General features: G+C 35.6%; 1 protein-coding gene across 8 annotated transcripts in view; it reads right to left on the bottom strand.

The window, feature by feature from the left end:
• RUNDC3B (RUN domain containing 3B) overlaps positions 1-22938 on the bottom strand; it is a 208551-nt gene that overhangs the window by 7322 nt on the left and 178291 nt on the right. For 4 of the 8 annotated variants that reach the window (XM_063814671.1, XM_001163673.8, XM_063814670.1 and 1 more), the window contains 2 exons: positions 17479-17625; positions 8715-8836 (listed from right to left, as the gene is read on the bottom strand). In XM_063814671.1, coding sequence (XP_063670741.1) covers positions 8715-8836; positions 17479-17625 — 269 coding nt within the window. The remainder of the gene's footprint in view (positions 1-8714; positions 8837-17478; positions 17626-22938) is intronic. The other 4 variants (XM_009453495.5, XM_009453494.5, XM_003951067.6 and 1 more) reach the window with 2 other exon arrangements.

Below are 22938 nucleotides of genomic sequence, written 5' to 3'. Positions count from 1 at the left end.
CTTCCCTTATAAATTGAATGCCTTTAACAGCACCCAATCACTCTTGAATGCTTTGTTGCTTAGAAATTTCTTCCACCAGATACCCTAAATCATCTCTTTCAAGTTCAAAGTTCCACAAGTCTCTATGGCAGGGGCAAAATGCTGCCAGTCTCTTTGCTAAAATATAACAAGAGTCACCTTTGCTCCAGTTCCCAACAAGTTCTTCATCTCCATCTGAGACCACCTCAGCCTGGATTTCATTGTCCATATCATTATCAGCATTTTGGTCAAAGATATTCAACAAGTCTCTAGGAAGTTCCAAACTTTCCCACATTTTCCTGTCTTCTTCTGAGCTCTCCAAACTGTTCCAACCTCTGCCTGTTAACCCAGTTCCAAAGTCCCTTCCACATTTTTGGGTATCTTTTCAGCAGTGCCCCACTCTATTGGTACCAATTTACTATATTAGTCCACTTTCACACTGCTGATAAGACGTACCCAAGACTAGGCAATTTGTGAAAAAAAGAGGTTTAATGGACTCACAGTTCCATGTGGCTGGGGATGCCTCACAATCATGGTGGAAGGTGAAAGGCACATCTCACATGGTGGCAGACAAGAGAGCTTGTGCAGGGAAACTCCCCTTTTTAAAACCATCAGATCTTGTGAGACTCATTCACTATCATGAGAACAACCTGGGAAAGACTCGCCCCAATAATGCAATCACCTCCCACTGGGTTCCTCACATGACACGTCATTTCTTCTTCTTTATTAGACATTGATGTTCTTAGGTTTTGATTTCCAATTTGAAATGTTTCTGTCTTATGACTAATTGCTTGTTGGAGGATATTTAATAAAATTATATGATTTTATTTTATGAAAGTATCAAATTATCACATGTACCCCCAAAATATGTATATCCATTATGTATCAATTTTAAAAGTTACTTTAATAGGATACAGAAATTATATGGCTTTATAACATCTTTTTTCCTGCTTCACTATTGTTTTCCTGGGCGGTGAAGTTCATTGGCTTAATTATTTTTCTCAATTTATGTGATTTTTTAAAATTAGTTTTGCAAGGTATAACGAACCCAAATGCCCATCAATCAACAAGTGGATACAGAAACTGGTATGTATGTATGTATGTAGGTGAGTGTGTATATATATATGTGTGTGTGTGTGTGTGTGTATATGAAATGGAATACTACTCATTCATAAAAAGGAATGAATTAATGGCATTTACAGCAACCTGGATGAGATTAGAGACTATTATTCTAACTGAAGTAACTCAGGAATGGAAAACCAAACATCGTATTTTCTTACTCATAAGTGGCAGCTGAGCTATGAGGATGCAAAAGCATAAGAAAGAGACAAAGGAGTTTGGGGACTGAGAGGAAAGGGGTGGGAAGGGGATGTGGGATAAAAGACTACAGTTGGGTGCAGTGTATACTGCTCAGGTGATGGGTGCACCAAAATCTCATAAATCACCACTAAAGAACTTAGTCATGTAACCAAACATTCCCTATTTCCCAATAACTTATGGAAATAAAAAATTTAAAAAAATAAAAATAAAAAATAAAGATACTCAATTTTAAAGAAAGAAAAAAAAATAGTTTTGCATAGACAGTGTGTTTGCTCCTCAGGATTTCTATGGAAAGGGCTATGTGATTTGGATGGTTTATGAAATTTTAAAAAGAGTACCTGTTGGGGTTCAATCAGGCTTGTGGAAAAAATATTAGAGATAGTTATAGAAATGGACATAAATCTTCTTGGAAGGCCAGAGGTTTGCATAACTTTGGTAATAGATCTGGCTAAAGGTGGCCTGATCCCTTTATCTTTAGTTAAACAAATTAAAATAGTAATAAAGAAAGGCAGAGTAGTTTAGCTAGCTAGCTTGTTTACTCGTGATCTTTTTTTAAATTTTATTTTATTTTATTATTATTATACTTTAAGTTTTAGGGTACATGTGCACAATGTGCAAATTTGTTACATATGTATACATGTGCCATGTTGGTGTGCTGCACCCATTAACTCATCATTTAGCATTAGGTATATCTCCTAATGCTATCCCTCCCCACTACCCCTACCCCACAACAGTCCCTGGAGTGTGATGTTCCCCTTCTTGTGTCCATGTGTTCTCATTGTTCAATTCCCACCTATGAGTGAGAACATGCAGTGTTTGGTTTTTTGTCCTTGTGATAGTTTGCTGAGAATGATGGTTTCCAGTTTCATCCATGTCCCTATAAAGGACATGAACTCTCAATTTTTTATGGCTGCATAGTATTCCATGGTGTATATGTGCCACATTTTCTTAATCCAGTCTATCGTTGTTGGACATTTGGCTTGGTTCCAAGTCTTTGCTATTGTGAATAGTGCCGCTATAAACATATGTGTGCATGTGTCTTTATAGCAGCATGATTTATAGTCCTTTGGGTATATACCCAGTAATGGGATGGCTGGGTCAAATGGTATTTCTAGTTCTAGATCCCTGAGGAATCGCCACACTGACTTCCACAATGGTTGAACTAGTTTACAGTTCTACCAACAGTGTAAAAGTGTTCCTATTTCTCCACATCCTCTCCAGCACCTGTTGTTTCCTGACTTTTTAATGATCGCCATTCTAACTGGTGTGAGATGGTATCTCATTGTGGTTTTGACTTGCATTTCTCTGATGGCCAGTGATGATGAGCATTTTTTCATGTGTTTTTTGGCTGCATAAATGTCTTCTTTTGAGAAGTGTCTGTTCATGTCCTTCGCCCACTTTTTGATGGGGTTGTTTTTTTCTTGTAAATTTGTTTGAGTTCATTGTAGATTCTGGATATTAGTCCTTTGTCAGATGAGTAGGTTGCGGAAATTTTCTCCCATTTTGTAGATTGCCTGTTCACTCTGATGGTAGTTTCTTTTGCTGTGCAGAAGCTCTTTAGTTTAATTAGATCCCATTTGTCAATTTTGGCTTTTGTTGCCATTGCTTTTGGTGTTTTAGACATGAAGTCCTTGCCCATGCCTATGTCCTGAATGGTATTGCCTAGGTTTTCTTCTAGGGTTTTTATGGTTTCAGGTCTAACATGTAAGTCTTTAATCCATCTTGAATTAATTTGTGTATAAGGTGTAAGGAAGGGATCCAGTTTCAGCTTTCTACATATGGCTAGCCAGTTTTCCCAGCACCATTTATTAAATAGGGAATCCTTTCCCCATTGCTGGGTTTTGTCAGGTTTGTCAAAGATCAGATGGTTGTAGATATGCGGCATTATTTCTGAGGGTTCTGTTCTGTTCCATTGATCTATATCTCTGTTTTGGTACCAGTACCATGCTGTTTTGGTTACTGTAGCATTGTAGTATAGTTTGAAGTCAGGTAGCGTGATGCCTCTGGCTTTGTTCTTTTGGCTTAGGATTGACTTGGCAATGCGGGCTCTTTTTTGGTTCCATATGAACTTTAAAGCAGTTTTTTCCAATTCTGTGAAGAAAGTCATTGGTAGCTTGATGGGGATGGCATTGAATCTGTAAATTACCTTGGGAAGTATGGCCATTTTCACAATATTGATTCTTCGTACCCATGAGCATGGAGTGTTCTTCCATTTGTTTGTATCCTCTTTTATTTCATTGAGCAGTGGTTTGTAGTTCTGCTTGAAAAGGTCCTTCACGTCCCTTGTAAGTTGGATTCCTAAGTATTTTATTCTCTTTGAAGCAATTGTGAATGGGAGTTCACTCATGATTTGGCTCTCTGTTTGTCTGTTATTGGTGTATAAGAATGCTTGTGATTTTTGTACATTGATTTTGTATCCTGAGACTTTGCTGAAGTTGCTTATCAGCTTAAGGAGATTTTGGGCTGAGACAATGGGGTTTTCTAGATATACAATCATGCCATCTGCAAACAGGGACAATTTGACTTCCTCTTTTCCTAATTGAATACCCTTTATTTCCTTCTCCTGCCTAATTGCCGTGGCCAGAACTTCCAACACTATGTTGAACAGGAGTGGTGAGAGAGGGCATCCCTGTCTTGTGCCAGTTTTCAAAGGGAATGCTTCCAGTTTTTGCCCATTCAGTATGATATTGGCTGTGGGTTTGTCATAGATAGCTCTTTATTATTTTGAGATATGTCCCATCAATACCTAATTTATTGAGAGTTTTTAGCATGAAGGGTTGTTGAATTTTGTCAAAGGCCTTTTCTGCATCTATTGAGATAATCATGTGGTTTTTGTCTTTGGTTCTGTTTACATGCTGCATTACATTTATTGATTTGCGTATGTTGAACCAGCCTTGCATCCCAGGGATGAAGCCCACTTGATCATGGTGGATAAGCTTTTTGATGTGCTGCTGGATTTGGTTTGCTAGTATTTTATTGAGGATTTTTGCATCAATGTTCATCAAGGATATTGGTCTAGAATTCTCTTTTTTGGTTGTGTCTCTGCCTGGCTTTGGTATCAGGATGATGCTGGCCTCATAAAATGAGTTAGGGAGGATTCCCTCTTTTTCTATTGATTGGAATAGTTTCAGAAGGAATGGTACCAGTTCCTCCTTGTACCTCTGGTAGAATTCAGCTGTGAATCCATCTGGTCCTGGACTCTTTTTGGTTGGTAAGCTATTGATTATTGCCACAATTTCAGATCCTGTTATTGGTCTATTCAGAGATTCAACTTCTTCCTGGTTTAGTCCTGGGATGGTGTATGTGTCGAGGAATTTATCTATTTCTTCTAGATTTTCTAGTTTATTTGCGTAGAGGTGTTTGTAGTATACTCTGATGGTAGTTTGTATTTCTGTGAGATCGGTGGTGATATCCCCTTTATCATTTTTTATTGCATCTATTTGATTCTTCTCTCTTTTCTTATTATTCTTGCTAGCGGTCTAACGATTTTGTTGATGTTTTCAAAAAACCAGTTCCCGGATTCATTAATTTTTTGAAGGGTTTTTTGTGTCTCTATTTCCTTCAGTTCTGCTCTGATTTTAGTTATTTCTTACCTTCTGCTAGCTTTTGAATGTGTTTGCTCTTGCTTTTCTAGTTCTTTTAATTGTGATGTTAGAGTGTCAATTTTGGATCTTTCCTGCTTTCTCTTGTGGGCATTTAGTGCTATAAATTTCCCTCTACACACTGCTTTGAATGTGTCCCAGAGATTCTGGTATGTTGGGTCTTTGTTCTCGTTGGTTTCAAAGAACATTATTTCTGCCTTCATTTCGTTATGTACCCAGTAGTCACTCAGGAGCAGGTTGTTCAGTTTCCATGTAGTTGAGTGGTTTTGAGTGAGTTTCTTAGTCCTGAGTTCTAGTTTGATTGCACTGTGGTCTGAGAGACAGTTTGTTGTAATTTCTGTTCTTTTACATTTGCTGAGGAGAGCTTTACTTCCAACTATGTGGTCAATTTTGGAATAGGTGTGGTGTGGTGCTGAAAAGAATGTATATTCTGTTGATTTGGGGTGGAGAGTTCTGTAGATGTCTATTAGGTCCGCTTGGTGCAGAGCTGAGTTCAATTCCTGGGTATCCTTGTTAACTTTCTGTCTCGTTGATCTGTCTAATGTTGACAGTGGGGTGTTAAAGTCTCCCATTATTATTGTGTGGGAGTCTAAGTCTCTTTGTAGGTCACTAAGGACTTGCTTTATGAATCTGGGTGCTCCTGTATTGGGTGCATATATATTTAGGATAGTTAGCTCTTCTTGTTGAATTGATCCCTTTACCATTATGTAATGGCCTTCTAAGACTAACCTTTGGTGTACCCTGGGTGCTTAAGTACCTTTTACTCAGGAAGCCCTCAATGTCAATTACCCTCTAATGGTGTTGACTCAAGCTTTTGTTAATCTTACTGAATAATCAGTCTGACTAGCTGATCAGGGCCGAGTCACAACTGTTTACAGGACTCAGCAGAGAGCCCGTAAGCAGCTCGGACCTTCAGCTGGACTGGCATAGCAGAATATCTGTGTGTCTGTGTACTTTATGCATCTGTCGCTGGGTCAGGGGTCTGCAAGGGACAGACTCCCCATAGCTCGTTCCCCCTTGGGAGGAGTGCTGCCGCAAGTACCTCCTGTCAGTGTGCCAAAGTATGCTGTTGTTGTTTGTTTGTTTGTTTTTACTGTATGGCTTTTCTGGCTTTAAATTTACCTTCTTAACACTGCTTCTCTGCATCCCACATGTACTTTACCAGAATGCTGTTTTCATATGTTCAAACTTAGGGTTGACTTTATCTTTCTAGAGGTGATTTTTGATCAATCTAAGGCCTGCCACAAACATCCCAATTCCTTCTTTTGCACAGTTTAATTTTTCCTCCACCCCTGTGCTCACAGCTTGTTACAGGAGCATGAGAGCCTGCTTGTATTTGGTATTTATTTTTCTACTCCCAGGCAATTTGAAGTTTATTTAATGTCTGCTGTTTATGCTGAAAGCTTGGGTTTTGTGTGGTTTTATTTGTTCTCTTTTTTTATTATATTTGTATAGGATATGCTGATTCAAACCTGCATCACTCCATTGTCTCAACTGTCCAAAATTCCTCGGTTTTTTAAAATCAGATTTGAGAATTCTAGGAGTCTTACTAACTCATCATGAGAACATGTTTCCTTCCTGATCACCAGTTTTTTGTAGTCTATTATATCATGCAGCCTCCTTTCTTGTTGGGTGGCAGTTGGTAGATTTTTGGTTAATTTTTACTCATTTTATTAAATAATTGGGTATGGAAACTCTGTAAGTAACTTTTAATCTGCTATTAAACCTTGAATTATTGAAGACAATACAGTTGTTTTTATAGTGTCAAAATGCTCATTGTCCTGTTGATATCAAAACACCTATAATTAAAAATTAGAATAAAATCCTAAATGTCTTTTAGATGAAGAATCATCATAAATAAAATCATTCATAGTATGAATTAGCTTTTAAAATATACTCATTATAGATTATGACAGTGAATCCAAGTTACTATTGGATTTATTAAAAAAGCACTAAAATATTAAAATATTAAGATTAAGGCCCTTTGAGAACATTTCAACAACCAACTTAAAGAAAGCAGAAAATTCAGTTCGACACAATATTTACAGTGCCTAAGCCTGCTAGTTAAATGAATTTCTACTTTATTCCTCACATCCTATGTCATTATATGGTTACTTAATCAATAAATGTTTAATAAGTTGCCTATTTTGTGTCAAGACTCTAGTCATACACTGGTGAAAATGATGGATAAGATTTTTACCCTCATGAACCTTACAGTTCAGAGGGGGTTTACAGACAAGAATCATAATAAAATGCATGGCAGTATGATAGAGCATGCCTGGCATGGGCTGGGAACAGAGATGGGGATGGGGGTGGCTATTTACAGTATGGCAGTCAGTGAAAGCTTCTTTAGAAAGATGACATTTGAAAAGAATCTACCACCCAAAGGCCTTAAGAAAGAAGCTCTGGGGCAGTGGAAAAAGCAAGTGCAAAGACAGTCAAGGCAGGAACCAGCCTGAAGAAATAGCTAGGTCAGTTTGCTATGGTACACAGAACCCTGAAGAAATAGCTAGGTCAGTTTGCTATGGTACACAGAACAAGGAAAAGAATGGTATGAAATCAGGCAGATGCTGGCAAGAACAAGGTCAAGTAGGAGGCTAGGAAAAGCAGTTTGGATTTTATTCTAATTGCCATTGAAAGCCATTGGAGAGTCTGAAGCAGGCTTATAATATTTTCTGATCTAAGTTTTTAAACGTCACTGATTGCTACGTGGAGAATGGACTGTGAGGGGGCAAGCAGCTTGCTCCAAGTGGCAGAGACTAAGGTTGCAGTAATAGAGAAGATTATGAGTAAATGTATATAGCATGTTTTATATGGGAGCTGACAGGACTTGTTTATAAATTGACTGTAATTGTAAGGAGAAAGAATAGAATCTAGGATAATGGCTATAGTGCCAATATTTACTGCAAGAGAGAAGGCAGGGTAAAAATTGGAGGCTTGAGGGAATGCAGGTTCCCCTGAGGTAGGGGATTATCTTTCTTCCCCTAGCTCTCATATATACCTGAAGTTGTAAACTGGGAGGAAAGAAAGAAAGATAAAAGATTGAGAACCAGATCATACCAGTGAACTCATGCAATCCAAAGTGCTGGAGTAACAGCTTTAACCTATGCTGAAGGAGAGAAAGAAAAGAGCTTTGAACCGAATAGATGACTGGTTTTAAAACCAATAGGTTGAGTCTTAGAAACTGAAATGGGACCATATAATTCAAACTAGCCTGAAAAGTTAGGGAATTGGACCAAATGATGTTGGGAAGATGCAACCCAATGGGAAGAGAGGCTGATATTGCACATCTGAAAGCAGTAATAGGAAAAAATAAAACACTTTTATGTTTGTTCCTGAAGATTTTTAAAATACTCAATAAACCAGGTACCATGAGTGATTCAAGAATGAGGAAGTGGTCAGTTGTGTCAAAAGCTGCTGAGAAGTTTAATGGAATAAGATAGAACTGACATTAGCAGTTCTCTGCAATATGTTAATAGCTGATTACCTTGATGAGTCCTTTTATTAAAGTGACACAAAAGCTAGATTGGCAGGGGTAAAAAAAAGTACAGGAAGTGAGTAAATGAAGGTAACAAAGACAAGTGTTTTGAGAAGATTAGCCCCCCCCACACACACGAGAAAGACACAAAGGCAGACCATTTTTAATCATAATGGCTGCTTAATTTCTAGCATGATTAACAGAGATGTCACTATTATTCTCTGGCAATCATCTGCAACCAAAATATAGATGGTACAGGAAAAGAGTAATTTTCAAATAGTTCTTTGTTTTCTTACCTTCACTCATTACATTTAATGTGTCTTGTTTTCCATCTCCTTCTTGTGACTGGCCTGGATCTAGTGAAGTCTGAGAAAGGCTAACTTCTGCTGATAACTGGTCAAGACTTTGATAACTTTTCCTGTAAAGCAAGGATGAAATACTACTTGAATTTCTTTTCACAAAAAAATAATTTCTTGAGTGGTTATTTAATGGTTTTCAATATGTTAAATTTCTGGTTAAAATTCTCCCCAGCATTTCTCCTAAATTTTGCTTCATATTCTTGGCTTCACTATGATCTCCATTATACTTTCTATCCTCTTTCAAGGCATATCTGTTTAATGCATTGGAAAACAGGAAAAAAAAAGAGTTTGTCAGATATAATCTTCATACCAATTTTTGATTACATAGATGGTTAAGAAATGGGAACTTCTGGTTATTACCAATTTTCAAAGAACAGAAAATCTTCAGATTACTCTTAATGAAGATATAAAATTGGCATAACAATAATGACCTAGTGTCTTTTAAGCACTTCAGAATTCTTCAGTGCCTGGACATTATTACAGATGGCCTTGACATTATTACAGATTATATAGCAACAAAAACAAATTATTATTACAAATTCCTGTAATTAAGAAGTTTAAAAACTGCTGGGTAATAAAATACCTGTTTGTATTAATATACATCAAGACGATTAAACTCTCATCTAGTTGCTATTTTGAGGCCCATTTTCTATTAAGCTAATAAAAAGTTAATTATATTAGATGATAAATTCAGTTACAAATGGAAAGTTAATGAAAGCTTATTATTAACCTTTCCTCATATTTGGTTCTTCAGGATAATCCCAACTCAAAAGATAATTGCAGCTTTGGTGTTACATTTTACATAACAGGACAAAATTATTATTTCCATATATAAGTGGTCTAGAGAAAGAATATGTTTTTCAGCCTCAATATCTATTTCCTAAGGTAGCCAAACACCATCTAATTTCCTAGAAATATATTTTACAATAATTTTTATAGGAATGCACATGTAATTTAAATTATCTATTTCACAGTTATCTCTAGTCACATACACAAAAGTAGACTTAGTTACAGGTTTTCAGAAATATGTATATTAAATGTGATTTGAATGCTTATATGTAGTCTCCATTTTATGTTAATTCACGACTCCATTCAAAATGGGGAGGAAGGGGGGGAAAGAATTTACTTTAGTAACTGAATAACAAACTAGATTGACTGTTTAAAAAAAAGGCAAAGCCCAATAGGTTTTACCAAAACAAGTTATTTTTAATTGCTTTTGTACATATTCTCCATCAATTTTATTAAGATTTTATAGGATTTCATAACGAATGGACAACATATATTCATAACGAATATACAACAGGTAAATATTTGTTTTTCCCTCTAAGAAATGAAGAATGAGGTGACAGAATCACTTTACCAGCTTATAATACAGTGTTCTCACTTTATAATTTGATGACTTTTAAATGCTTATAGTATTAAAGTCCTTATTTAAAATAATTTTTAACTACCAGAAAATTCTACTATTGCAGGAAACTTATGATGATTACAACAAATAACATTTATATGAGCTATGTAACGTGCAATAAAAATGATATCTAATATTTATATAGCACTTACTATATGTTGGGCACTTGTCTACATATATTATATATATGAACTTATTTCATCCTCACAACTACCATAAGAAGCTAGAATTATTACTATCTGCACTTTATGGCAGAATAAACTGGGTCACAAAGAGATTAGATTTAAACCTGTTAGTCTGGCTCTAATTCTCTCTCCTTAAATACTATGCTATCTACTCCCTAGTATAGGAAGAAAAGATTTGGCTTCCTATTTTATTAGAAATAATTCTCTGGCTGGGCGTGGTGGCTCGTGCCTGTAATCCCAGCACTTTGGGAGGCCAAGGCGGGCGGATCACCTGAGGTCAGGAGTTCAAGACCAGCCTGACCAACATGGAGAAACCCCATCTCTACTAAAAATACAAAATTAGCTGGGCATGGTGGCAGATGCCTGTAATCCCAGCTACTTGGGAGGCTGAGGCAGGAGAATCGCTTGAACCTGATAGGCAGAGATTGAAGTGAGCCAAGATCGCGCCACTGCACTCCAGTCTGAGCAACAAGAGTGAAACTCCATCTCAAAAAAAAAAAAAAAAAAGGAAAGAAAGAAATCATTCTCCAAGAATATCCTTGTTTAATGAGACAGATCATGTAAACTATATTTAATCGTATCACAGAAAATTTCACTTGACTTTCATTAAAATCTTTTTTTTTTTTTTTTTTTTTGAGACAGAGTCTCGCTCTGTCGCCCAGGCTGGAGTGCAGTGGCGCGATCTCCGCTCACTGCAAGCTCCGCCTCCTGGGTTCATGCCATTCTCCTGCCTCAGCCTCCTGAGTAGCTGGGATTACAGGCGCCCGCCACCACGCCCGGCTATTTTTTTTTTTTGTATTTTTAGTAGAGACGGGGTTTCACCGTGTTAGTCAGGATGGTCTCAATCTCCTGACCTCACGATCCTCCTGCCTCTGCCTCTCAAAGTGCTGGGGTTACAGGTGTGAGCCACTGTGCCCGGCCAAAATCTTACCTCTTTTAGCTAGAAAGGAAAGCAGGAACATAGGAATTTAAAAAGTAGTTATAAATACATTTCCTTTCCAAATTATTTTTTTGTGCCCAATAGGTAGGAGGCTTACTTTTTAAGTTGAATGATAGCTCAAGATGAGTTTCTGACACTGATTTTTCATCATAAGAAAACTTGTTAGTATTTCTAAATTTAAAAAAATTATATGTAGAAATAGTTACAAATAGTATAAAATATCCATAAGCAAAAAGACATAGAATTCATCCGAATATTGTAAGGACTGAAAAAGTCTGACAGTACACATTTACAATAATCTCCAACACTACAACCCACTGCAGGGAAAAAACTCTGTAAAAGCAGCTTCTGACAATAGTAACATGAAATGAGCTTTCTGCGTGACCTACTGAGGTTCTTTTTAGAATATCACTTTCTGAATCCAAAGTGGTGTTAGAGCCTTTCTCCCCTTTAATTTGTCACAGTTAGTGAACAATTACTGAGTTTATAACTTTGCTTAACCAAATGCCAATGAATATGGAAATAGAATTTGGTAGATGATGTTCTGAAGCAATAATAAACATTACAACCCAAAATTAAGTACCTCATTAATAAAATATTAAGAACTGTACCTTACAATATCTTCTTTGCATGAAAATGACTACAAATCCACTATCTAGGAGGAAACAAATTCAGTTGTTTCAGTAATGGCTAAGAATGGGTTTGGTTTCCTCATTTTTACCTGATTTCCAATGTGACTGACAGCTCCATCTGACAAACATTTTGTAGTCATGCGGTAACGGTAACTGATCTATAAGAGTTCTGTCTTTATAAGGCCATAACTAAGCCCTATCTTAGAATCCTAGACTCATTAACATCACACAGTAAGATTGAAAGTAACTCAGCAGATAAATTAATCCAATTAACAACTATCACTTTCTCGGAAGATAATTTTTTACATACAAGTAGTTTAATCAAAATAAGAACCCAAGACAGTAAGAGTCATTCATTCTAATTATACAAAAATCTGTAGTTTAATCTTTACCTTTCCATTGTTAAATATAATATTTATTTATTTACTTATTTATTTGAGATGGAGTCTCACTCTGTTGCCCAGGCTAGAGTGCAATGGCACGATCTTGGTTCACTGCAACCTCTGCCTCCCAGGTTCAAGTGATTCTCCTGCCTCAGCCTCCCAAGTAGCTGAGATTATAAGTGTCAGCCACCATGCCTGGCTAATTTTTGTAGTTTTAGTGGAGATGCGGTTTCACCATGTTGGCCAGGCTGGTCTCGAACTCCTGACCTCAAGTGATCCGCCCGCTGTGGCCTCCCAAAGTGCTAGGATTACAAATGTGAGCCACTGTGCCCAGCCATTGTTAAACATAATTTAAATTAAACTTGTAGGAATTATGTCATGGGCATTTGGGAAAATCTACTAAATTCAACATCTAACTATTTGAACATTTTTAAACCTTAAATATAAACATCTATACATGAGATTGGATATCAAGTAAAGGCAAATCAAAAGGAAATTCAGAAATAATCCTGAATTTGTTAATCAATTTTCTACAATCTTATATTTTACATCAATAATCAGAAGTAATAAATGATTAATCTATGCATTTGCCCAGTATTGTGTTAAGGTTAATAATAATTTATCCAGTAGTCATTGGGCAACAGACAGTGTGATACATAGAAGGAGATGAGCATTATCCAAAAACAAATATATGTATGTTGTATATACAGAAGCACATGAATGTACATCGAGACAGATATATACTTTTTGTTCTTTGTTTTCACAGAAATATGTCTAAGGAAAAAAATAATAATTTGCTACAGGAGAATATCTATATTCTCTTAATTTATTAAAATCAACAGAAGGATGCAAGGAAAGCCTAACAGGGAAGGGCATATATGAGTTATGTCAATGCCCAGTTTACAAGTTGTAAAAGATTTCTGCAGTTAGGGTCTCCTACTCCAAAAATATTTGAAAGACATGAATGGGAAAGAGAACTGTGAATACATATGAAGTGAAAGTCATTATAAAAAATTAAAAGCCAGCCGGGCGCGGTGGCTCATGCCTGTAATCCCAGCACTTTGGGAGGCCAAAGACCCACTTTGGGTGGGTCATGAGGTCAAGAGATCGAGGCCATCCTGGCCAACATGGTGAAACTCTATCTCTACTAAAAAATACAAAAAAAATTAGCTGGGTATGGTGGCAGGCGCCTGCAGTCCCAGCTACTCGGGAGGCTGAGGCAGGAGAATCACTTCAACCCGGGAGGCAAAGGTTGCGGTGAGCCGAGATCGTGCCACTGCACTCTAGCCTGGCGACAGAGTGAGACTCCATTAAAAAAAAAAAAAAAAAAAAATTAAAAGCCTAAATAGTAGATCATGAAAGCATATAAGAGCTCATGATTCTCAATAATTTTGCAATGTGAATTATGGCCAAATTGGGAAATGATCATTTGAAAAGACTAAAAAAGCTTAAGTAGAAAATATAAATATGACGACAATGAATCTGATCTTTTGGGATAAGAATGGGTGAGTTAGGCAATAATCTAATAAGATTATGAAGATTATGTAACAGATAACCTACCAGGATTATTTAACAAACTCATGTGACCTAGACTTTACATATATATAAAGATATTAAAACAGAACTTACTGGAAACAAATAAGTAAATAATTATTCTATGTGTGTGTTAAAGGAACATGTTTTATACACTTATTTATTGTTCGGTTTTTACAGTAAGCCTGTCATGCTTTAAATATTTAATATATCATGTTACATTATTAAAGCATGACAGGCTTTTAAAGTTAAAGTATTACAGGCTTTTACATGGTATCATGTTAAATTGTTAAAGCATGTTAGGCTTACTATAAAAGCATATATTTCAAACATGTATATCATGTTTGAAATATAGGAAAAGATATAAAATCCAGCATAGCTTGCCGGATCTAACTAATCTTGCCATGTCTAAGTGATCCATAAATAAACGAAATTATATTTTATAAACAGCATAGTAAAGAGAAATAAATTTAAGATCTTCAATTATGAGAGGGATCCATTTCCATGAGTAGGTGACAATATGACCAAATTATTCAATGGCTTAATTTAAGACTAAGAAATTCATTAAATCAAACAACACACTGTTGTTAAACAAACAGGAGGCCATTAGCCTAAGGCTGTCCCCCTACTCTGAGTTCCTAGTAACAAACTGCTACCTAACTTAGTAAACAAACCAAAGCCTAATTCAGGAGATTTTTTGTAACAAACAGCCAGGTTTCAGCTAGTCACAAACAGCTGAGATTCAGCTAATCCTAGGCAGCAAACTAATCACATCATGCTAAATAAGGTATTTGCTTAGCTGTAGCCAATCAGATGATTTCTCTACTCTGCTTTTGTTTGGCCTATAAAAGCTGCCTACATCCACTGCTGGGCAGAGCTCTCTGAACCTTTTCTGGTTCTGAACGTTGCCTGATTCATGAATCCTTTGCTCAGATAAACTCTGTATAACTTAATTTGTCTAAAGTTTTTCTTTTAACACTCTCTTCTTAAATTGTCTTTGGCTAGCTGGTTGAATGAAGTTACAGAGTTCCTAGAGAAATAGCTATAGACATCCCATATCTTTACCAGGAAAAATCATCTACTATCATTAAAACTGTAATGAATTATAGGGTCAGTTTCTTTCTCCAGATTGTCAAGAGAGCTAATGTTCCTTATTAAAAAGGTTTTAGCCACCTCCTTCATAATTTGTAGTTTCTCAATAAATGTCTGTTGAACTTACTTAAGGTATTGGTCAAATCAAAAGAAGCCAGTGATCAGGTAGTTCAAGAGCCTTGGCTTATATTAAAAGTTTGAAGAGAGAAAAAACTGGATCCTGATGAAAAGCTGTGATTGGTTTCAAACGTGATTTTTATGGTGAACTCCTCTATTCTGAAAATCCAAAGCTTCCATTTTATATGAGACAGTTGGATTTATTTATTCAGAACAACTGGGGATGAGTTGTTCACTTTAATTTTACATAAGGTTCAGAAAGTTTAGAAGTTAGGTGGGTATACACTCTCCAAACATTGAAGATACAGGATTACATTAGAGTAGAAACATAAGACTTCATAGAGTATAAATATTTACTGAGAAGCTAGCTATTAAATGCTAGCAATTTATTACCTTACTTGATCCTTATAATTCTGTTAGACAGGTATTATCCCCAGTATTACATGTGCAGAAAGAAAAGAGCAAGGAGAGGAAGTATTGCTCAGTGTTACACATTACGTAAGTAGCAGAGATTACTTACCAGTCCTGACTTTAAACTCTAGATAAAGTGATCTCTGTACAACACCCTAGCTGCATACTTTTTTGTTTGGGGATAGCAGTTTTGAGATAGGGCCATACTAAAACAATACCAACATCTGAGGACAGGCCAGATTAAAGAATGATGCTAGGATGCCCCTTCTTAAGCTGGTGGAATAACTGAGTCAAGAAGTATAAAATCTAGATCCATGCTAAAGAGATGAACAGGAAGTTTCCTTGCCTTCTTTTCTGAGACCACAATTACCTTATCTGCTGCTATAATACTTTGTAAAAATCAGCCATTATTGCAGATGCAGAAGTAAATTAAAAATAAATCTTCCACTTTAGACTTCTTACTGGCTCCTCAATAGATAACTCTGTAGATTGGGAAGTGTACACATCTTCTGGCTAAAATATTTTACCTCTATCTAATGTGACAATGTGGATATTAAAATAAAAAGGCATAGTCTTTTAACTTACCAGGATTTAATGTTATACTATTTTTGCAGTTAAAAAACAGGAGCATCTTATGTGTCATATATAGATAAGGTAAGTGTACCAAGTATTGCAACAAATTTAATTTTTCAATCATAAATTCAAAATAGAAATAAAATAAATTCTTCATTAATTAAACCCACAGAAAGGTAAAATTATATACCAGGATGAGATATATTCTAGTTATTAATAACTTTCATAAGGGCATATAAGGGAACTAGATCCCAATTTATGAAATATCAGAAGTCAGTACCTTGAATCATACTAAGAAGTATGGTTTAGTAGATGTTGAAGAGATTCTACTGATTTATTCTGCAAATAATGTGTTCATCTTTTCCTACTTATCTCTAATAATCAATGAAACAAGAAAAAGCATTGAAGTCTCCAGTACTTATTTTTAATAACAAATAGTCAAATTTACTTTGAACTCTGCCTTTGATAGACAAAACACATCACAGAGTAAAGCAGGTGGAAATTGTTTGTACTAAAATATTCCTTGTAGAAATATCTGGCTACTAATAACCTAGTGAAAGGTACCAAAACAAGCACACATAGATATGTGACTCTAACAGGGAAATTTACAAGCAAGGACTCTAAAAGAGTAGAGAAAGAAACAAAAAGAGATAGGAAAAAGGGAGGAAAGACAAACTAGAGAAAATACGAGAAAAGAGAGAAAGAGGGGGAAGGGAAAAAATCAAACAGAAGGGGATGAGAGGGAGGGATATCAGGAAAAACAGAAAATTAGCTTAAGATAGAAAAATAAAAATAGTGAAAAAATGATTAAGGTGGAAAAGTGGCTAAAAGCCAAAAGAGGATAATACAACTTACAAGTTTCAAGATGAAGATTACCTAAAGGAAAACAGCCTAAGACTCTGAAGCTCTCTCAACATTAGGATACTGTAACTAAATGAAATAGTCCTGAACATCGGGACAAAGAAATAAGAAAAAGATCTTGTGGCCCATAGGTGAAGTGATTATATCTTCTACGGTTTCTAAAAATCAGATTTATTGAAAATGAATAGAATTCTTCAGAACCACCAGGAACAAGTAAATATCTTTCTATTCCTTCAAATTGTGTTTTATGACAAGTGGGAAAATTAGTCCTAAGGCAAATACCACACCAATGATAGAATTCAAAAATAGATGGCTCATTAAACACAAGCTCATATATTTAACTGAAGGACTGGCTGAAGATTCAACTAAAGGAAAAGTAGACAGCTGGTACAATATGGCATAAGAATTTCTCAGATAATCTAACCTTATCAAAGTAGTCCGAAATCTTGTCTTTGCTCTAAGATAATAATAAGTTCAGAAAGAATAACTGAGAAACCAAAGCAGATAGCCATATGTTTTGGTACAACTAACTATTAATTAGTTGGAAAAAAAAGTATTACACTTACTCATACCACTGTTTATTGTGTTTTCGGTAAAGCAACGTATCCAAGGCAACAGCATTGACATCCAGAGCTCCTGGGGAAGGCCACTGGTTGGTGAGATGGGCAGTTAACTCTTGTCTCGATCTTAAATCATTATTCTTTAGCACAGTCCTGTGAATATTAAGATGGTGAGTGCTTTTGTCTTCACTGTTCTACAATGGCAGAGGAACCTAATGGTATCAATTTAGGCCCCCAAAATTTATCTTATAAAATTGGTTTGTTAATAGATTGTGAACAGAACTACAGCAAGGATGGTTGGGACAATGATTGTTCTTTCTCCTGCAATATGTGTTCTTCATTTTTTTTCCGCTGGTTACAACAAATCACTACTTGTGAAATTTAGACTTACTATCTTTTCACATTATTACTAAAGTACTAAAAGACCCAAGTAGCATTTTATATCTTAATTAAAAGGAAGTGATATCTTAAAGATACAGGTTATCAAGCCAATTAAAATATTTAATAAGTAAAGATTCCATGTGTATGATTTCCTAGCTTCAACTCAGACACAATCTATGAAAGTATTTTAATTCAAGTAAAGGAAAAGTGATTAAAATGAAAAAAAAACTGACTGCAAAAAAATATAAAATAAAAAAATCCATGAGATTCTCATAACTATTTTTTCTTTTCTTTTTAACACACTGTTGCTGGCTTGAATCCCATGACTGTTTTTGATGGAAGTGACTACTGATAAATCTTCATGAAAATGATTAAATCAATGACAACTACACTGAGCAGTATAATCCACTGTAAATGTTTTAACTACAGAATGAAGCCATTATAACAATCCATGGTTTTAATTTTTATAGAACTGTTACTTGCTAATATCAACTTAGAAAAGAATTTGCTTTCTGCCAAAATTTCAGACTTCAAAAACCAACTGATCATTGTCACAGGATTAATTCAACATTTAAGTTGATGGTTAAAAAAGAATTTAAAAGCAAAGGTCTTACTCTACCTATAAAAGGCCTTAAAGTACCATTTAGGTAACCTGCATCCTCCAACAGGAGTCCATGGCTTTAGTGTGCCAATGTTCTGAGCCATCAATTCAGAAGCAGAGAAGTAATATGTGCCTGCCACTAACTTCCACAGATAAAAGTCCTGTTGTGGGTAACAGAGAGGTGAGTCAGTGAGGTAAGGGCAGCACAATATTGCACTAAAGAAAATCAGCCTGCATGCCACCCCTGGCTGTTTACAATGATACTAATGGAGTAACTATATTTCATATGTCTCTAACAGGCTACAGATGGATATTTCTGATTTTATGGGGTATCTGTGTGCACTGAAAAATACTTGTTCCACTATGTCCACAAGGAAACATTATCTGATGTAAACACTAGATTCTGTCTCAGGATGGAATACTAAAATAGGCCAAAGTTAGTGAGAATATATCCTAGTAAGATATGATTTTAGCCTAGTGGCCACAATTTCATTTCAGTGGAAAAGAAATTTTTAAAAGGACTTTTAAAGTACTTAAACATTTTTTTAAAAAATGAAAACAGTAAAGCTTTACAAAGAGAGTGGCTGGGAAAATTTTAAGACTGACAGGAAAATCATGCAAAACAAAAATAGGAATTATTGGCCAGAGAATCTATTATGATAAACCACCATTATTTTGGATTCTCTTAGGTTTTTCTCTATCATATATTCCATTTCTTGAGGGAATCTAGTGAACATTACTGGAAAACTCAATTTCAATGTCATAATTGGCTTACAGGAAATATTCAGGCAGAATGTGAGAAAAGCAAAGGTGCATCTGTGAGGAAATGGCACTGGTAGAACACAGTTAATAATAGTAATTAACAACCTCCAATTTAGAATATATTCTTTCTGGAAAGTGAAAAGTTTTATACCTCATTAAATGGAAAAGAGAACTGAAGTTCCACAACAGTTTTTATATAACTATTGTCCACGGAGATTTTTGCCTAATGACAAATTAAGGTACTGTCTTTAGACCTTTGTCCTTAGAAATCCTAATGATGTTTTCTATGAGCAGCTGCCTGGTCCTCTGAAACAGGAGATAAAAGATCTCAGCTAATGGAATAGGTGTAGTTTTCCTCCCACACAGCATCTATTTCCCATCTTTTGTGAGGAATGTGGAGACAACAAATCCTGGCACTTGCTCTGCCACTATGAAGAGGAAAGGTTCCTGGAGAATCCTTGTGTAAGGCCTTTTCTTTCATCACTCAAGTACACTATGGGACAGGCAAGTGAATTAAGTTAAGTTGAGAACCTCATCCTTGTATTTTTGAATCTTGACTAGAGTCTGTTTAGAGTAATAAATAAACAGAGCAGTTTATTCACTTTAGTGGTGGGTCCCTGAACAGAATGTACCAGCAAAGAGACATTACTGCAGTTCCTGCTTCCAGCCCTCTGGGGTAGCTCAGTCTCCTTCTTTCTAAGCCTATTTATCCAGTCTTTCTATCCATTCTGTGAGCTGCTGATCTCTTTATAATGAATTCTATTTGTGCACAAGAATTGATTGTGGTTGTTTGCAACCAAAGAATCCTATCACTTACCCTAGAACAAGTGAAATATACCCAGTTAATATCAAAACCTACTCAAAGGTAATCCAATTAATGTTAATATGAAGAATAATGATATTTTTCTTAATTGGCCAAGCTTAAAAATGGTTTCAACTTAAGTTACTCAATAATTGCTATTATTTAATGATATTAAATCAGTGATAAAGGTTAAAATATGTAACATTTAACTTTAATTAAAATGCTAACCAATGCTGAAATTAGTCTGCTATCTAAAAACTGAATTATTTTATATGTGATAGATTCTATTTATCACTTATCTATAAGTCAATTTCTCATTCCTTCATTAAGACAATGATTCTATAGAAGGTACACTGAAGGAAAACTGTTTAATTTATTATGAAAGTAGCAAGAGTAGAATCATCACAGCTAATTTTCAGAACTTCCCCGTGGTATCTACCTCTAAATTTCTAGATAGATAATTTCTCTTTAGATTCTCAATAGGAATTATTTAGGAATTTGGCTTCTCAAAATAACATAATTTAATTTTATTACTGCAATGACTCAAAACCATTAAAGAAAGGATCTCTTTATATGGATTTTAAGCTACATATAATCCAGTCAAGCCTAACTATGAGGCAGGTTCTGACACTTGTAAAGCTTAAATACAGCTACTGAGACAGCAAGTTGCAAGGCTACTCTATTAGGGAAAAATATTTAAAACTCAAGTTTACTTATACACTGAAAGTATCATCTCCTTGTGTTTGCTCTCCCAGCATTAACTATATCCTTATTATTATTCAAAAGATCCAAATTCCATCCATCTTCCAAGGTTCTTTTGGTTTTCTACCTCATTCGAAAAGATCTTCAGACTACTTCTGTTCACAATGATACAACTTGTATTGCTTTGTGGTGAGTCTCATACAGTTTAATAATCAATTATTTAAATATTTTAATGTTTTATGGATCTTCTACTTTGATTATAAGCTACTTGGGAACGGTAGCTTTGTTTCATATTTATTCACTGTAAATGGTTATCATAATATTGGACATATTGCTGAATCTCCTCAACATATAATTCACATGACCACTAAATGAAAACTTTTCCAGCTTGAGGCCTTATATGGATTCTTGCTGATTTCCCATATACCACCTCATCACAAAAAGTAAAGTTTTAAACTAAAAATTTAGATTAAATCTGCAAAATATTCACGGACAGCATTTTCATGACAATCGAAAAAAATATATTCACAACGAATATCAAGTAAATGTATTAGGTAGGCAGTGGAGGACACACTTAAAATACGTGAAGAAGCAATCATCTAAAAGTCTTTGTGATTGATGTATTTTTCATGAGAAACATCCTCATAGAAGAGGGAGTATATAAAGTACAATTTAAATTCTCCTTCCTTATTATACTCTACCGCTTCTAATAGGCTTCTAGATCCTTGAGGAATCCCTCTATCTTGCTTTTGCATAAAGATCTTTTACTCTGCAGATAAAAATCTGTCATTCAAAAGTAAAGTTTTGTTTCTTATATGTAATTATGTTGACGTATGTGTCAGTTTATCAATTGGCTATTTCATGTGATCTATAAATATATCCTCAATTTTTTGACCTGAATGTGTATTTGATGGATATATGTAAATTCAAAATACTGTGGATTTATAAACCCAAAACTTCTCAAGTGAAAAATGGAGTCTAGCTCTCCTGCAAAATTGTTAGAAACAAAACTATAGTTTTCAGTTAAGTTTCAAAGAGCTGTTTTATTTTTCAAAGGAAAAATAGTTCCACATCTTAAGCAAGTCCTTCTGGGAATGACAGAAAAAGTCAATAAATACAATTTATTCTGTGGAACCTAGCTAACCTCTGAAAAGTTCCTATATCTTCTAAATATATAATTCATAACTATGTATAAATATGTATTTTGCCACTGATGCTTTATTCTTTTTAGATTTATAATTTTTCTTATGTTTTTTAAACATTTTTATTTTATTTTATTCATTATTTATTTTGAGTAGGGTCTCAATCTGTCACCCAGGGTGAAGTGCAGTGATACGATCATGGCTCTCTGCAAACTCAAACTCCCAGGGTCAAGTGATCCTCCCACCTCCATCTCCCAATAGCTGGGACCACAGGTGTGCACCATCACTCTTTGCTGAGGCAGGGTCTCCCTATGTTGCCCAGGCTGGTCTCAAACTCCTGGGCTCAGGTGGAGCACCTACCTAGGCCTCCTAAAGTGCTGGGATTACAGGCGTGAGCCACTATGCCTTGCCTTAATTTGTATTTTTAATTTTTGTGGGTACATAATAGGTGTGTATATTTATGAGTTACATGAGATATTTTGACAGAGGCATGTAATAATCATACCAGGGTAAATGGGGAATCCATCACCTCAAGCATTTAACCTTTGTGTTACAAACAATCTGATAATACTCTTTTGGTTATTTTTAAATGTATAATTAAATTACTTTTGACTATAGTCACTCTGTTGTGCTAGCAAACACTAGGTCTTATTCTTTCTAATTTTTTTTGTGTCCATTTACCCACTTTCCCTCCCTCATAAGACTCGTATGATTATTTTTAATTTATCTTTTATTTTTTTTGAGACAGGGTGTTGCTCTGTTGCCCAGGCTGGAGTGCAGTAGCACAATCATGGCTCGTTGCAGCCTCAATCTCTGAGTCTCAAGTGATCCTTCCACCTCTCAGCCTCCCAGTAGCTGGGACTACAAGCATGCAACCACCATGACCAGCTAAGTTTTGTGTCTTTTATAGAGACCCAGGTTTTGCCCTGTTGTCCAGGCTGGTCTCAAACTCCTGGGCTCAAGTGATCCGCCAACCTTGGCCTCCCAAAGTGCTGGGATTACAGGTGTGAGCCACTGCAGCCGGTCTATTAGTTTATCTTGACTAAGTACAGAGCAATACAATGCAATACAATATA

Source organism: Pan troglodytes, chromosome 6 (genome assembly GCF_028858775.2).
Source record: "Pan troglodytes isolate AG18354 chromosome 6, NHGRI_mPanTro3-v2.0_pri, whole genome shotgun sequence".
Lineage (NCBI taxonomy): Eukaryota > Metazoa > Chordata > Mammalia > Primates > Hominidae > Pan > Pan troglodytes.
Note: the sequence above shows the minus strand (reverse complement) of the source record. Positions and strands in the feature narration are given on the sequence as shown.